The sequence below is a fragment of the Lampris incognitus genome, chromosome 1 (assembly GCF_029633865.1).
Source record: "Lampris incognitus isolate fLamInc1 chromosome 1, fLamInc1.hap2, whole genome shotgun sequence".
In the NCBI taxonomy this organism is placed as follows: domain Eukaryota; kingdom Metazoa; phylum Chordata; class Actinopteri; order Lampriformes; family Lampridae; genus Lampris; species Lampris incognitus.
In genome coordinates this window covers 48388642-48406937 of record NC_079211.1, presented here as the reverse complement: position 1 = coordinate 48406937, position 18296 = coordinate 48388642, and the positions used below count along the sequence as shown (strand labels likewise).

At 44.6% G+C, this 18296-nt stretch overlaps 1 protein-coding gene and 1 non-coding gene across 2 annotated transcripts in view; both read right to left on the bottom strand.

The window, feature by feature from the left end:
* Positions 1-18296, bottom strand: part of polr1a (RNA polymerase I subunit A) — a 56902-nt gene that overhangs the window by 23460 nt on the left and 15146 nt on the right. Inside the window, exons 10-24 of the mRNA XM_056282748.1 lie at positions 16405-16546; positions 15535-15696; positions 14505-14627; positions 14095-14322; positions 13643-13750; positions 11048-11194; positions 10698-10889; positions 9043-9192; positions 5262-5445; positions 4892-4974; positions 4436-4594; positions 3072-3170; positions 2622-2774; positions 2388-2470; positions 1849-2014 (exon numbers count right to left, since the gene is read on the bottom strand). Of these exons, the coding sequence (XP_056138723.1) occupies positions 1849-2014; positions 2388-2470; positions 2622-2774; positions 3072-3170; positions 4436-4594; positions 4892-4974; positions 5262-5445; positions 9043-9192; positions 10698-10889; positions 11048-11194; positions 13643-13750; positions 14095-14322; positions 14505-14627; positions 15535-15696; positions 16405-16546 (2179 nt within the window). The remainder of the gene's footprint in view (positions 1-1848; positions 2015-2387; positions 2471-2621; positions 2775-3071; positions 3171-4435; positions 4595-4891; positions 4975-5261; positions 5446-9042; positions 9193-10697; positions 10890-11047; positions 11195-13642; positions 13751-14094; positions 14323-14504; positions 14628-15534; positions 15697-16404; positions 16547-18296) is intronic.
* Positions 1677-1811, bottom strand: LOC130127663 (small nucleolar RNA SNORA5). Its single transcript, XR_008811842.1, has one exon. It is a non-coding gene; the product is annotated as a small nucleolar RNA SNORA5 (small nucleolar RNA).

Sequence of the window (18296 nt, the reverse complement as noted above, 5' to 3'; positions counted from 1 at the left end):
ACAAGCTACTGCTGCAACGGTGCTGGATGAAGTGTAGGGAGCCATTAGCAGGCAGGAGAACTTGCACCCTGAGGCCATTTCAGTTGTGGTGGGGGACGTTAACCACTGTAACCTGAAATCTGTGCTACCAAAATTTTACCAACATGTCACCTGCCCAACCAGAGGCAGTATGACTCTTGACCACTGTTACTCCATGGTCAAGGTAGCTTACAGGTCTATCCCACAACCTCACTTTGGGAAATCCGATCACCTCTCAGTGCTCTTGTTTCCTGCCTACATGCAGAAAGTGAAGTGCGTGAAGCCCTCTGTGAGGACAGTATAGTGTTGGACTACAGAACACAAATCCAAACTTCAGGGATGCTTAAATCAATAGACAGGTCAATCTTTAAGGGTTCAGCCTCACTCAATAACAACACAATTTTACCAAACAAACTGGTGTTGAAACTTAGAGATCTTGGTTTGGGCAACTCTATCTATAATTGGCTATTTGATTTCCAGACAGGTAGGCCCCAGACTGTGACAATAGATAAAACATACTAACCTACATTAGTTCTAAGGACCAGCGCACCTCAGGGCTGCTGTCTCAGTCCCATATTGTTTACACACAGTCTGTTTACACACAACTGTGTTGCCAAATATGACAACAACAGCCTCATTAAATTCGCAGATGACACCACAGTGATTGGACTAATAAGTGAAAGTGATGAGAGGGCCTATAGGAGGGATGTGGAAGATTTAACCATATGGTGCCATGATAACAAACACTCTCTAAATGTCAATAAGACAAAAGAAATCATTGTTGACTTTAGAAAGATCAGAGGAAATCACATTCCTATTTCCATCAATGGTTCATCTGTTGAAATGAAACAAAGCCACTTTACTTGACACTGTATTCTTACAACAAATTGTATTCTTCCAATGAATTTGTTTTCTGCATTTAACCCAACCTATTGTATACGAGCAGCTGCTGTGCCCGGGGACCAACTCCAGTTCTTCTTTCCATTGCCTTGCTCAGGGACACAGACAGGAGTATTAACTCTAACATGAATGTCTTTGGACTGTGTGAGGAAACCGGAGCACCTGGAGGAAACCGACGCAGACATGAGAACATGCAAACTCCATACAGAAAGGACCTCGGACGGCCTGGGGTTCGAACCCAGGACCTTCTTGCTGCGAGGCAACAGTGTTAACCACTGGGCCACCGTGCCACCTAATTTGTGGACAGTTTTAAATTTCATGGTTTACACATCACAGACACCCTCACATGGTCTCTCAACATCGATGGCATCCTCAAGAAGGCACAGCAGAGAATGTATTTCTGCGGCGTCTCAAAGAGTTTTGGTATGAATACCAAAACTCTTATGAACTTTTATCACAGTACCATGGAGAGTGCCTTCACAGGCTGTATCACAGTGTGGTTTGGTAACCTGACAGCTCAGGACTGCAGACTGCTGCAAAGTACTGCCATGGAACTACCACAACTTCATAACATTTGTATGAATTCACTGTGTGCACAGTCTGTTTTTTTGGGGGGATAGCAGGTCTTTTGTGTTCTTTGTCCTTGTGTCCCTTGTGTTAAGGCAAAGACAGCCAGAGCACCAGAATTTCATTGTATTTTAGTACATATGACAATAAAGTTTGAACTTGAACTTAGTTCATGAGGCCCAATGTTTTTTCTTTGTGTGCAGGACATATTTATCCCCGATGGCCATGTTGGGCAATGGGGCCCATGAGCTACAATGTTGCTGTGGCAGCCATTTTGGCCAGTGGCACCCCATCAGGGAGAGAGCACTGAATTTGAAAAGGCTGCATCTTGTGTGTTTGCCTGGTTGTTTGTCTGTAATTTACCTCAAAGTTGTCCTCAATGAAAGGAAATTGTCTTGGCTGTAGGAACTGAGTCTTTGGAATGTCCAAACCGTCCTCCCCATACAAGAACTGGACCACAGAGCCATCACTGTCTCTCACTGTGAGATCATACTGAACCACTAAGCCCTCCAAGTGCTTTATAATGCATCTAGAAAAGCAGCAGCAGGTTGACAGCACAGATAGGAAAGCAGATCAGAAAGAAGTAAAGACGAGAGAGGATGAAGGTGGGAAGAATATAAGAGAGGACCAAGAGTAGGGGAAAGGGGAAACAGGAGAAGGAGATGAGTTGGGATGAATTGAGAGGAGTGGTTTTTGGAATCAAATCACCTTTTTTCTACATTATAAAGGATAATGCATCTTGTAATTCCAAAAATTTGAAACATGCTTGACCTCATTTTGTGTAGTAGTGTTTGAGGAAGGCGAAATTTTGCACTGCTGCACTGGTGAAATTTTGGTCTTTATGCATCATGACTGCTCTGAAGCCTTTATGGTCTATTAGTAAGTTACGGTTAGGATTTTACCTCTGCAGGTATCCGGATCGAGATGTTTTGACAGCCGTGTCGACCAGTCCCTCTCTGCCGGCCATACAGTGGAAGAAAAACTCCTTGAAAATAAGGAAAAATCAAAAAGAGACAAATATCGAGGAGGCAATGCTGCAGTATAATAATATTCATAAAAAAAACATGGTGGAGAAAGATGGACGTATACAAAGTAAACCAACTATGAAGACACACCCCTCAGCCCTTTTCTTCTACCTGTGGTTTGATGCCCGTGAGGAACCTCCCGGAAACAAAGCCCCCAGCACCAAGCAGCGGGTTGTATGGCTGATAGCATGGTAGTGATTTCCCAGAAGGCATGAGAGGTGGCCGACGGCCCTCCAGCTCAATTTGACCTAGTAGACACGAGATCTGAAATGCACACAACGCAGCAGTGAGGATACCGTTTTAAGACTGATGGTACAAAAAAAAAAAGGGGGGGGGTCCCCCATAGCATTCTGGATACAATAACAATGATTTAAATATGCTGCCTGGGGTATTTTGTGAAAGCATTCCGAGACACTGGCAAACACAATGCAACATTTTATGTTTGTATCATAAAAGTGGTTAAAATTGTGTAATTTTTAAGTCTGAACAATTACATAGAGAATCAGTTTGAATGACAAGGATCAAAGGCTGAGAGAGAGAGACAGAGAGAGAGAGAGATACCTGCATAGTGTTGACAGTTGATCCCTTGGCTCCTGATTGGACCATAAGCTGGAGGTTGTTGTCTGGGAAAGGTGTGTGGAGGCCAACAGGCATACAAACCTATCCGGCGTTTGGGAAAAGAGACTCTGGTGAAGGTTATCAGCATCTCCCATCATCCTGCTCTTAGTCCTCAGTAAACCATGAAAATGTTAACTACATTTTGAGAGCGACGGCGTGTTTTGTGTTTCGTCCTCCTCTATCAGCATTACCATGTGGCAAGGGCAGTAATTACACCTGGTTAAAGTCATTATTCGATGAGCTGACCACCTGTTTTCTGCTGTTTTTCCTTTTGTGCATTCATATACATTAAATCTCTGTATTGAATTTACCGTACTGCCATTGTAATTAATCGTAGTACGGATGCAACAGTACAGATACCGGTATTGGATATCGAGCAGACAGCAGACTGAAACCGAGTCTCAGTATCACAGATTTTACTCAAGACTAAAATCTGATGCCAAAAGTCATGAGTAATGTCATAAAATAAAAGCAAAACGCCTTGATTTACTGCATTTCTGATACATGGAAGCCTGTATTTAGTCAATGGTGGAGAAAAACTGATTCTATACCAATTATTGTGCCCATCCATCCATTATCTAAACCGCTGAGCCTGCTCTCAGGGTCGCGGGAATGCTGGAGCCTATCCCAGCAGTCATTGGGTGGCAGGCGGGGAGACACCCTGGACAGGCCGCCAGGTCATCACAGGGCTGACAGGCGCACACACACACATTCACACCTAGGGACAATTTAGTACGGCCGAGTCATCTGGCCTACATGTCTTTGGACTGTGGGAGGGAACCCACGCAGACACGGGAAGAACATGAAAACTCCATGCAGAGGATGACCTGGGACGACCCCCAAGGTTGGACTACCTTGGGGCCCGAACCCAGGACCTTCTTGCTGTGAGGCGACTGCACTAACCGCTGTGCCACCGTGCCGCCCGTAATCACAGCATGAATAAAAATATGATCATTCATTAGTGATGATCACTCATTAGTGAAGCATTTGTGCTGATTTGTGCTGCAGAAACTGTTGTCTCTGCTGTAATGGTTTTTGAGATATTAAGCATTATATTTTATAGGCTGTGACATCATCCAGCACCCATTATGGGATGGGATGGGATGGGAATCAGGAACATTTATGTCATCTGACCTCAAAATAATAGTCTGAGCTGCCACTGTTCAGCAAAAGTAAAGGATTGGATCGGCACTCTGATATTTAGATTCGAACTCGGAATTGGTATCGGCAGTGAAAAAGTGATGTTGGTGCGTTCCAAAGTAGCAGTAGTTGTCATGTTAGCTTTAAGAGCAACTGTGATTCATTACCTTGTTGATCTCATTGTTCACTTGATTTGCCAGCTCTTTGAATTTCATGTCGGCCATGGTGAAGTCCCTTTGGTCTGGGTTGACATGAGCGTCCTGCCAGCGGCTCTGAGCCTCTGCTTGGGTAACAGTGGAGGGCAGGTTGAAGGCTGCCTGGAGGGCCTGCAAGAAGGAAAAACTCAATATATCTCTGCATTTAACTTGATTTGATTACCTGGAAACACATTTCATCTATAGACCACCTACCTAAATACATTTTGTGTGCCTTTCCATGTAATATTTACATTTGACAGCAATAGCTGTCTCTCTCCCATTACTAAGCCACAGTGGTATAATCCTCACTTTCATGCCTATCATGTCTATAGTTTGAGGGAATTTTAAATACTATGCTATCTCATTTGGATATCTGTGCAAATAAGGTGTTGGATCCCAACAGGGCTAACTGGTGCTCAAACTCACTTTGCTGCCACAGCGAAGGGACTCCTTAATGATCTTTTTCCTTTGCCTGTTGGCACCTGGCTTTACAAGGATGTCCTCCACACCTGCACAAAAAACACACAAACACACACAGGCATGAGGTTCATAGTTATTTTTTTGGAGGAGATTCCCCCCCCCCTCTTTTTCTTCCTAATTGTATCCAGTTAATTACCCCCCCTTTCCGAGCCGTCTCGGTTGCTGCTCCACCCCCTCTGCCGATCCGGGGAGGGCTGCAGACTACCACATGTCTCCTCCGATACATGTGGGGTCGCCAGCCGCTTCTTTTCACCTGACAGTCAGGAGTGCGTTTGTGTGTCATTCAAAGTGAGTGTTTAAAGGGATTATACATTACCTAATGTAAAGCCCCTGTATAACTGCAGGTAGGCGGTGAACAAGCGGGCCAGACAGCTCAGCAGTTTGCCACTGGTTCCCCCGCCATACAGTTCATAACAGCAGTGGACCAGACCATAAGCAGAGGAGCCATAGTGTGCTTTGTCCAACACACCCATTAACAACTCCCCCTGAGAAATCAACACCTAGGGGGGCAGAAAAAAATGAACTTTGAAAATGTAAAGAAAAAAAAAACACATTTAAATCAAAGTCAGGAACTGTAATGCTCTTTATAAGGTTTCTCCCATTTTTCCTGAAATAACTTTTCTGTGGCGTTTCCTAATCCAAGCTGAGTTTTTTTTAAAACCCCCCCACCCCTCCCGTTTCTCTCCCCAATTGTATCGGCCAATTATCCCACTCTTCCGAGCCATCCCGGTCGCTGCTCCACCCCCTCTGCTGATCCAGGGAGGGCTGCAGACTACCACATGCCTCCTCCAATACATGGGGAGTCGCCAGCTACTTCTTTTCACCTGACAGTGAGGAGTTTTGCCAGGGGGACATAGCGTGTGGGGGATCACGCTATTCCCCCCAGTTCTCCCTCCTCCCTGAACAGGCGCCCTGACCGACCAGATGAGGCGCTAGTGCAGTGACCAGGACACATACCCACATTCGGCTTCCCACCCATAGACACGGCCAATTGTGTCTGTAGGGATGCCCGATCAAGCCGAAGGTAACATGGGGATTCGAACCGGCGATGCCCGTGTTAGTAGGCAATGGAATAGACCACTACGCTACCCTGATGCCCCACATTTCCTTAATTTTTTGAGGCAGTTCCTTGTCATTGTTTCTATGAAAAAACCTCTGACCAGAAGCTCTCAATATTCAGGTTTCTGCCACCATATATTATCTTATGATCACACAGCTACAATTCCAACAAAAGCTTTTAGTTTATTCATAGACAATCACAGACACTGTGCAGCACAGTCACAGTACAGTCCCTCACGTGTGTCAGCATGTCTATGTCAAATGTGCATTTTCCCACAAACAATTCTATTATCTTCATCATCATCATTATCACACTACTGTTCTAAGGGCACATTAATTATAATTTGTATGAAGTTAGTTTAGATGGCTGGCAATTTAGATCATTGGCACTTACAGTTAAAATGAGGAGGCCATTCAGGGTTTCAATAGCGCACTGAAGGAGGACAGCAGACACATTCACACTTGGGTACCGGAGCACATTCACGTATTGTCTGGCTGAAATGATCGTCAATAGTCCAAGCCAATCTATCCTAATTTTAAGAACACATGCATTTAAATCTCAAATATTTCGGAAAAGTCATGGAAGATGTTACCCCCTGCATTTAAGCAAGTTCGGGTTACCCCACTGCTCAGAAAACCTACACTCAACCCACCCCAGGTTGAAAACTATAAACCGGTTTCACGCCTACCCTTTCTGTCAAAAATACTTCAGCGCACTGTCTTTAACCAAGTCTCTGAATTCTTTTCTGAGAACAATCTGTATGATCCAAATCAGTCCGGCTTTATGCGGGGACACTCTACTGAAACCCGACTCCTGTTGGTAATGGAATAACTGCGTTTGGCTAGAGCTGCTGGTCAGTCCTCAGCTTTACTGCTGCTAGAGCTGTCTGCTGCCTTTGACACAGTTAACCACCAAATTCTCTTCTCCGCACTCATTGAGCTTGGTATCTCAGGCTCTGCCCTCCGCTGGTTCATGCCCTACCTCTCAGGCAGATCTTTTAGAGTATCTTTGTGGAAAGAAGTGTCCAAATAGCATGGCTTATCCACAGGGGTGCCTCAAGGGTCAGTGCTTGGTCCCCTTCTCTTCTCAATACACCATGCTCTCATGGTTTCTCATACCATTGCTATGCTGACGATACCCTGCTCTTCCTATCATTACCAACAGATGACCTCACAGTCTCGGCCCGGATATCATCATGCCTTGCCTTGCTGATATCTCTGCATGGATGAAAGAATGCCAGCTTCAGCTTAACCTATCAAAGACTGAGCTCCTTGTCATCCCAGCCAGTCCATCCATACAACAACAGATCAATATCCAGCTCAGATCAACCCAACTCATGCCCATAAAGTCTGCCCGAAACCTGGGTGTCATGATTGCTGACCAACTAACCTTTAAGGTTCACGTGGCCTTGATTGCTTGATCGTGAAGATTTGTCCTGCACAACATCAGGAAAATTAGACCCTACCTGTCTGAGCATGCAGCACAGCTCTTGGTACAGGCTCTTGTCATATCATGAATTTACTACTGCAACTCCTTACTGGCAGGTCTCCCTGCATGCACTTCCAAACCTCTACAAATGATCCAGAACGTGATCTGGATCTGGTCTTCAAAAAACCCAAAACAGCACATGTCACTCCACTGTTCATATCCCTCCATTGGCTCCCAGTTGCTGCCCGCATCAAATTCAAAACCTTGATACTCACTTACAAAACACCAACTAAAATGGTTCCTACCTGAACGTCCTCATTCAATTCTACACTCAGTCCTGCTCACTACACTCTGTCAATGAAAGGCGCCTGGCACTTCCGCCACGACGGGGCCCCTAAGTCACTAGCCAGACTCTTCTCTTTTTTAGTTTCCTGGTGGTGGAATGAGTTACCAAACTCAATTCGATCAGCTGAGTCCCTCTCCATCTTTAAGAAGAAGCTAAAGACCCAGCTCTTTCACGAACACCTCCACACCTGATGGTATTAATACATTTTTTTTTTAAAATCACTTCTATGCACCCAATGCATTGCCTTTGTGCACTGCCTGCTGACACCTATGTCTTATCAGACTTGAACCTAGTTTTTTGGCACTTACTTGTGTAGTTGTCCCCTGACTAGATCCTTGTTTGTGTTATATTAATTTCAGATATATGTTGCTTTGGATAAAACCATCTGCTTAATGAAACTGTATCATAGTAACATTGTAAGATTGAGTCTCTTGTATTTTTAGTTTCGAAGAAATATACGTTTTTAAGGGCCTTTGTACATTAATGTGTGCTTTGGTGCAAGTCGAAGCAGAGGAACAGGTTGGACAATGAGCATGAGCACCCCGGACTTTAAAACTCTTATCAGGAGTAAAGCACATCCCCAACTATCTCATTAGCATCCCCAAATGCCTGTTAAGTGAGAAAACAGCCCATTTGTTAAGCCTACTCGGAGCGATTATCATATTATGTGTGTAAACACAGTTAGGCAGTTATGATGTTCATTTACTAATATTCATCAAGATCAGCAGCACGCAGTTGTGATGTTCATACTCATCAGTTTATTAGTCAGGATCAGTTTGTTATTGCTAGAGTAATAAGGTCTGAATGCAGGGATGAAAATATGTTTATTTCATGTTCAAAAAAGTACATTTTGACATTGTGTATGTGTGTTTACTAGCCATTTTTGAGAAATACATTTCCTTGGTTTTAATTCCATTAAACACTGTGTGTTTAGGATAATAGTCATTTCGACTGAAGGCTGGGATTTGAGGTATGGAACGAACTACTGAAGACACCAAGGACAACGACTTTAATAGAAAACAATATTGAAAATCTGTTAACTGCCACCTGCTCGACCAAAAATAGAGATGAGGGAGGGCTACATGAAACAGCATGGATTTTGTTTAGTTTCTCCTATAAGTTGCAGGGTTCAACCTTATTGACTGGGGGAAGAGTGGCCTCTCATGAAGGAAAGTGTGTGTATGTGTGTGTGTGTGTGTGTGTGTGTGTGTGTGTGTGTGTGTGTGTGTGTGTGTGTGTGTGTGTGTGCGTGCTCTTGTGTACCTGGGAGTCACACATGCTGTCAGGATGGTACCCGGGTACCATTCTTGGTGGAACTTTAACCCACGCCTTACTGGGTATCTTCGATCTTCCATGCAGGTTGAGGGGCAAGGCATTCTCTGGGATCACATTCAGCAGGAGTGTCGATACCACCTACAAACCACATCAGAGGGCACTGTATTGACAACATTCATATTATAGCCCTGCCCCCCATCCACAGAAAAGATCAAAAATGAACAAAATAAACAGGAACATGGAAACTTCTGATTGGTTAAAAAAACCAAAAACCAAACAAAAACAAAAAAGATTAAAGTTGAATTGAGTAATATTTTTGATCTAATACTGAATCAAATGATCCATTGTGATGTGAAAGTATTGCTAGTCCTGCCAATCCCACATCAACACTGTGGTCTACAGTTTTCCTCCCATAGTCAGCCCATTGTTTGGTTTTGCGGGTCCGTCCAAGCACATCTCCCTCTCTAGTTGAGTCTTTCTTCTCTCACCAGAACCCCCCCATAGCATCCAGTACATAACAGGCACGCAAACTGGTTAGGGGTGGAAAGAAGGAAGCAGAGAAAAACACAGACCCCCTAGGAGGTGTCTAGGGGTATGCTCCCTGGACTTTTTTTTCTTTTTTAATAAGCTACTTTCATTTATTTACTTTCATTTCATTGAAGCTCATTTCTATCATCTTTTAGAATTACTCTGGCGCTGGTCACAAGCGAACAGAATCACAAGATTGAGCAAAGTATTAACTTATTAAGTGCAAATGTATCTTTACATATGATACGGTCACATTTATGAAGAAAATCAACGCAAGCCAGCCCCACCAGATACACAACTAATTACAATTATTTTCAAAATTGTAACTCTCCAGATCAACTCTGTGTTAAAATGTGAAATGAAAAATTACAAATGTGAATATGAAACAATATCCTATTCTTTAGGACAGGTGGGTGGGTGGGGCAGGGCTAGAGGGGTCTGTCCTTATTTTTTCTTCTTGGCCTGGACCAGTGTCTCAGGGGCCACGTGTCGCTGTTTGCCGTATGCCTCAGTCTTTCCTTCTTCTCCGGCTGTCTGCGTTTTGCTCTCCTGAGCATTGCCAGATGGTCGGCAGCCATACTTGCGCTGCTGCTGTCATTTTTTCCCCCATACCCGACATCCTCCCTTAACAATGATAGCTAACTTGCTAACAATTCTTGTTTCCCCCGGTTTGATCTCTTACCCCAGGCTTTCCCACTGGCAGGTATTTTTCGGTTTTCAGTTGATGCCCTCTCTGTAGTTTCGTGGCTGGCACACGCCACTGGGGCAACGCAATTTCAGCTTTTCCATACAGACCAATGGTCTGGGCTCACACTACTGTGACTTAGCGAATTGACTGCCTGATGCCTTTTGGTGATGGTCGACGCACGCGCATCCACAGCATCAGATGTTCCTGCTCCGTTGTATTTCTATGGAAGTCGCTTTGAGTTGGCAGGCTTTTAAGCCCCTCCCCCCCAATCAATTATTTCTTGGCAGATCTGCACGTATCACATACATAACGTATTTTGGATTCAAAATGGTGAATTTCACCGAAAGGTGATAGGTTTTCATGCCTGACATAATCACTGAGGACTGGATGAAGCTGGTTGTGGTTAAGTCTGACAGTAGAGTTGTACCTGCTTCCCCGTCCACAGCTGCTGTGGTTTAAGTATAGCTGGTGGCAGCATCTTCACTCTGCCTAGCTTGTCAGTCAGCCCTCTGTATACCAGCTCAGTGTACTGGTCTTTGGTGAAGAAACAGCTGCGGATGGTCATCCTTGTACCAGACACCATATGATCCTGAATCAGGCCGGCTAATGGTTTGCCATCCTGGAGATGAAGGGATGGAGAAAGAGGAAGAGACAGGTGAGTGTTGACCTGTGTGTGTAAGGTAAGAAAGTGCTACAGAATGCTTCCGTAGGCACCAGATAAAGCTGGCTGGTTATAAAATAGACACGTGTGTGTGTGTGTGTGTGTGTGTGTTATACCTTGGGCACAAGGTACTGCTGGTCGGTGCTGACTAAAGTATAGGCTTCTGCTCTGCTAAGCTCACTCTGAGGGAAATGAGCGTTCATCTCGTCTCCATCGAAGTCGGCATTGTATGCCTTACAGTTGGCATAATGGAGTCTTAGTACCTATGGCGTCAAAACAAGAGGACATTATATATCCTACATGTCAACACAGACTGAAAGATTAAAGTCAGCATTTCTTGCCTCACAGTGTACCATGAGAACTTAAATTAAAAAAGTAAAAAAATGTTGAGCAGTTGGTTTGCGGAATAGAGCCTCTTCAGTCAAACGGGTGAGCTGCTGTGAATGTGTGGATCAAATGTCCACAGTAATGGACACAGAGCCTTTTGCTTTGCTTTGGCGTGTTTAGACTACACTACCCAACAGTCAGCGAACCCCACAGGCTTTTCCACCTTTGGAGTTGTACAGTTTATATGTATTTTCCTTTTTAGGGGTCCAAGCAGCGAAGCTGGTGGAACCCTATTGTATTTGTTAGGATTATTATTATTTTTCTCCGCTAAAAGTGTGTGAGGCTCAGCAACCGTAAGTCCTAGACCAACAAACTTTGGTACGTGGATTCCTATGGCCCCCCACTACTCAGGCACCACAAATCACCTATGTCAGCCAGATGGTGGTGCTATAACAAAGGGTCATGCGTAATTCCCACACCATAAGTCAGATCAACACAAAACTGCACAGACCTATGCATCTGAATGTGCTCTACAACTTTGTTATCGGGACCACATATGTCAGCCATATAGTTTGCCCGCCATTTTGACTTGTATTAGTTTGGGCGCGGTTTCTCAGCTAAAAGTGTCTGAGGCTCAGCAACCATAAGTCCTAGACCAACCAAATTTGGTAGGTGCATTCATACGGCCCCCCACTACTCTGGCACTACAAATCACCCATGTCAGCCAGATGGTGGCGCTATAACAAAGGGTCATGCTTAAAAGGCCATAACTCCCACAGCATAAGTCAGATCAACACAAAACTTAATCGACCCATGCATCTCAATGTGCTCAACAACTTTACTATTGGGACCACCTATGTCAGCCATATTGTTTGTCCGCTATTTTGACTTATTTGGTGTGGAAGCGCTGCAGCTCTACATACCACATGCCAGGACACCTGGGTATAACGACATACTTTTTCTTTTTCAGACACCATCTGGTCCAGTTTTGGAAACTCTGGCACATGTTTCTGAAGCAATGGAAGTGTTACGACATTTTAAAAAATTACGGTAATCGTCTAGGACACAGGCGACCCAAGTAATCCGACATTGTCATATCTAGTTGGAAACTCGGGTAGGCTACTGTTTCTGAAGCAAGATTCTTCAATCTTTATTACATTACCAACAGCGGTTTAGTTTCATGTTGAAACTAAACCGCTAGGTGTATAAAAGGCCCCTACGTATCATAGCGTTAATTATTTACGTTGGGTGAAGGTATATGATCATGAGGACAAAACCATTCAAATTGCTCCATAGGGGGCGCAACAGTGCCAATGCTTGGACCCATCCCAACGCCGCTTGCGGCTTTAATCTTTTATTTATGTCTGTTCTTTATCCATTCCTTCCATTATCCAATCCGCTTATCCTAGGTAGGGTCACAGGACACTGGAGCCTATCCCAACAGTCACTGGGTGGCAGGCAGGGTGACACCCTGGACAGGCCACCAGTCCATCACAGGACCGCCAGTCCACACACACACACACACACACACACACACACACACACACACACACACACACACACACACACACACACACACACACACACTCACACCGAGGGACAATTTAGCATGGCCAATTCACCTGACCGACATGTCTTTGGACTGCAGGAAGAAACTGGAGCACCCGGAGGAAACCCTCTTGACTCCTCAAATTTCTCTGTCTGTTCTTTATTAATTTATTATTTATTTTCACTTATTTTTATCATTTACTATTCATCATATATCTATATATCTATATATCTTGTATATACAGCATTTATATATATTACATTATATATTATATATATTATCATATCTAATTTATATATTTATATACTATATATATAATTATATCACTTTTCATATGTCATTTATTATGTATCATTATTTGTTATTTATCATTTATTATTATTTCACTTATTATTATATAATTATTTATTATGATAATCTATTAAAAATGTCTGTTTCTGTTTTTGGTTGTTTAATTGTTTCATCAGGAATTTGTTCCAAACAAATCACACTATGACTTACTTCTTTTTTTTTTTTGATTGTGTGAGTAGCTACGATATAAATTATCACCTATTAACTCGGCACTGTAAGGCAAAATAGACAAAACGTCAACCAACAAGTCATTCTGCAAGCCAAAATCCTTTTACAGCTACAAACATGGCAAGACCCTAGAGGCTAATAAGACTGCTTTCTCCTCAGCGGTATTACACTAAAGAGGGACTGAAGGCAGAGTTGGATGTTTAAAATTAGGAATTTAGTCTTTTTTCTACGGGCAATAGTTGGGAACAATAGAAATGGGAGGAGGTTTTGGGTTTGAGGACGACTACAGGCACAAGGTTAAGGATTCAATGCTTACCTTTTCATCAGGAAGTATGCGGGCACAGTGGGCCTGTATAGAGGGTCTGTGAAGAGTTGGTTGTCTGTTTAGCAGCAAAACATCTCCATTCTTTATGTGACGATTCACCTAGAGAGTAACAGGGAAAAGAGAGGAGAGTGTGACGAGGAAAAAAAAAACTGGGTAAAAAAAAACAACTTTTAAGTGCAATTAACTTGTTTGAAAGCTCATCTTTCATTCAGGAGCAAAATTAATAGAAATAGTTGTAATTTTGCATAAATTTTGATAAAAATTGCTACTGTCTGATATGGGAATTTTAACTTCCATCACATTTTCAGCCATATCCTAGCCCTATTTACATCTATCCAACGCAGGCTGTGTGTGTGTGTGTGTGTGTGTGTGCATGTGTGTGTGTGTGTGTGTGTGTGTGTGTGTGAGTGAGTGAGTGAGTGAGTGAGTGAGCCGAATCTTACTATCTTCATGGGCATTTTATGTGGGCCAGGGCACGGAGTGAGTAGCTGCTTAGCGACAGCCTCTCTCTGTGTGAGACTGCTGGCTGATAAGATAGTTTTCCTGCCGTCCTCATTGATCACCATGACAGCACCGGGGTGGACATTCGGCCCATTGAGAACAGCCTGACGAAGTTCCTTGACATTCCATGTGGTGACAGGTTGGGGGTAGGTCAGTTTGGTGGCAAAGACCTAAAATAAGATAGAGGGCATATAAATATAAAGTTCGAGTCGGTTACATAGAGAGAGATGATTCATAACTTTCATGTTCACCCTCATGGGAGAGAGAAAGGGAGAAGAGAAGCTAAACTAATTGGTGAGGAAAGACGCATAAGAAAAAAAGAATAAGAGCTGAAAGAGACAGATGGCCGTACCATAGGTATTCCTATCTCGTTGGTACCGATATACATATCAGGACAGATGACAGACCGTGCAGCAAAGTCCACTCGTTTACCCATCATGTGCTTCCGGAACAATCCATCCTTCTTCTCCAAGATCTGCCGGTGGAAATGAGAGAGAGAAAAAAACAGCACTGTTCACTTAACATAAAGCCAAGGGGGTGATCCTTAACACATGTTAAACATTTTCTCTTCTGGGAAGCCATGGTGTTATGTTATGTATTGTCATGTTATGTAAGGGTGTTATATCCATATATCCATCCATCCATCCATTATCCAAACCGCTTATCCTGCTCTTAGGGTCACGGGGATGTTGGAGCCTATCCCAGCAGTCATTGGGTGGCAGGCGGGGAGACACCCTGGACAGGCTGCCAGACCATCACAGGGCCAACACACACACACATTCACACCTAGGGACAATTTAGTATGGCTCCGTCACCTGACCTACATGTCTTTGGACTGTGGGAGGAAACCGAAAAAGAAAGACTACTTTTACACAGACATCGGTTTACCATCGGCTATCAAACTGCACAAACAAGAGAGATGGCGAAGCTAAAGAAGCGGAAATCATGGTGATAAAGAATTTGCTCAACTTCCTGTCGGTACAAACGGCAGATGTTGCAAGGCTGATGGCAGATGTCGGCAAACAGCAGAAAGAGATTACGGAACTAATGAGTGAAATCAAAGATCTAAAAAAGGGCGGCGTGTTGGCGCAGTGGTTAGCACGGTTGCCTCACAGCAAGAGGGTCTTGGGTTCGAGCCCCGGGGGAGTCCAACCTTGGGGGTTGTTCCCAGGTCGTCCTCTGTGTGGAGTTTGCATGTTCTCCCCGTGTCTACGGGGGTTTCCTCCGGGTGCTCCGGTTTCCTCCCACAGTCCAAAGACATGGGTGTTACATCATGCTTCGTTCTGTTACGTCCTGATTACGTGCTGTGATGTTCCACATTCATGTGTTTTATCAGTGTTATGCATTCCTAAACCGTTGGTCTGCTGCACAATGACACGTACCTGTCTAATCCCTGGGTACTTCTCTGTCATGAGTTTGTCCATGTCACTGTCAAAGACAATGTTAACATGGCTCTGAAGACGGACCCACATATTGTAGAGTTTGTCGGTTAACGTTAGGCCTACAATTTCAGAGAGAAATGACATGTCCATCGCTTCAGAAATCTAAAAAAGGATGAGAGAGGGCAGGTTAGCAAAAAAAAAAAAAACAGAAGTTCCCTGATGTGTGCATGCAGCTCCCCACTAAACTAGAACTAAAGAGACTCCACCATTTTACAATCATCATCAAATTAAAATATTAAGAGCCATGGAGCAGGGTTATGGAGACAACATGGGCGCTACTGAACACTGCTTTATGCAGAATCTATCCACCTATGACTCTATCCATCTATTCAAATGAACGCTCAACACTGACAACAAATGCGGCCATTTTGTATATACTGTCCTGTACATTGTACTGGTACACTCTGTCATGTCCAGCTACCTCAGGCATGTATGCAAGTAACCTGCTAACATCTATTTCAGCATCTCTGATATATTCTCTGCACCATTGCACCTTATCACCTCTTATTTCACCTGTATGTAGTCAATCCTTGTGTATATATCTGATAATTGTTGTGTTGTAATTCTGTTAAGTACACTGAGAGAGCCCCGAAACCGGAGTCAAATTCCATGGATGTGCAAACCTACATGGCCAATAAACATGATTCTGATTCTGATCTATGACTCCGTGCATGCAGACAAAAACATACAAGGAGATACGTACTCACTTCAACTACTCAGCTTCCTTTCAGCAGTTTGTTCATGAATCTGCTATCTTTTCTCCCACACACACACACACACACACACACACACACACACACACACACCTACCTCTTTTTCCTCATTATTTTTCTCCTTGGCCATGACAGCCAATAGTTTCTGGATGAGGGCGTTGTCTTTCATGACAGCCTGCATGTTGACTGTGTGGCCATTGGTAAACATCTGGTCCCCCAGGCGATTAACAGGACGATACCTAGGGAGGAAAGGGCAGGCCAGTGTGTGTGTGTGTGTGTGTGTGTGTGTGTGTGTGTGTGTGTGTGTGTGCACAGCGGTGGTGATGGGGGGGTGGGGGTGGGAGTGGGAGATGCAGGAGAATTGGGAAGGAAAGAATATGTAAGTTTTTGAAAAATAAGCACACTGCATCCCCCCCCCCCCTCCCCAATTGTGCCTGGCCAATTATCCTATTTTCCAAGCTGTTCCGGTCGCTGCTCCACCCCCTCTGCTGATCCGGGGAGGGCTGCAGACTATCACATGCCTCCTCCGATACACGTGGAGTCGCCAACAGCTTCGTTTCACCTGACAATGAGGAGTTTCACCAGGGGGACGTAGCGCGCGGGAGGATCACGCTATTCCCCCCAGTTCCCCCTCCCCCCCGAACAGGCGCCCTGACCGACCAGAGGAGGCGCTAGTGCAGTGACCAGGACACATACCCATATCCGGCTTCCCACCCGCAGACATGACCAATTGTGTCCGTAGGGACACCCGACCAAGCCGGAGGTAAAATGAGGATTCGAACCAGCGACCCTTGTGTTGGCAGGCAACGGAATAGACCGCTATGCTACCCGGACGCCCCCAGCACACTCTATTCTGAGACACTACCTGGCCAACAGGCTACACAGCTGTTTTGCTGCTTTACTTCTGGAGGGTGGGGGAGTACAGTACTTGCTGTTTCAATGGGATTTTTAAGAGGCAGTAGACAACTTTTTTACTTTAACTTATCATTATGAAGTAAATGTTGATTGCACAGTATAATGATTAAAGGATAATGACACCGTCGGCATTTAGATTGGTTCCATATAAGCCTCGCTTTCACTATGTAATTCTGTCTGCCACCGGGTACGATCTGGCGGGAAATTGAAGGCTCAATTTACGGCACAAAACTAACTGTGTCTTTTACACTTTTCCCCTTTTGTCTGCTAAAACTGCACAAATATTGTATGACACCTTATATCGGGTATCACTTCCTCTCTCTCTCTTTTTTGGGACCCCCCTCCCCCCCTTTTCTCCCCAATTGTATCTGGCCAATTGCCCCACTCTTCCAAGCTGTCCCAGTTGCAGCTCCACCCCCTCTGCCAATCTGGGGAGTGCTGCAGACTACCACACGCCTCCTCCGATACATGTGGAGTCACCAGCCATTTCTTTTCACCTGACAGTGAGGAGTTTTGCCAGGGGGACGTTGTGCGTGGGAGGACCATGCTATTCTCCCCAGTTCTCCTTCCCCCCTGAACAGGCACCCCAGCTGACCAGACAAGGCACTAGTGCAGCGACCAGGAAACATGCCCACATATTGCTTCCCACCCGCAGACACGGCCAATTGTGTCTGTAGGGACGCCCGACCAAACCAGAGGTAACACGGGAATTCGAATTGGCAATCCCTGTGTTGGTAGGCAATGGAATAGACTGCCACACCACCCAGACACCCCAGGGTTCTCTTCCTCTTAAAAGGTTGTAGAAACCATATGCATATCTACTACTACTATTCTCGGCTGCTCCCGTTAGGGGTCGCCACAGCAGATCATCTGTTTCCATCTCTTCCTGTCCTCTGCATCTTCCTGTCACACCAGCCACCTGCATGTCTTCCCTCACCACATCCATAAACCTCTTTGGCCTTCCTCTTTTCCTCTCCCCTGGCAGCTCCATATTCAGCATCCTTCTCCCAATATACCCAGCATCTCTCCTCCACACATGTCCAAACCATCTCAATCTTGCCTCTCTTGCTTTGT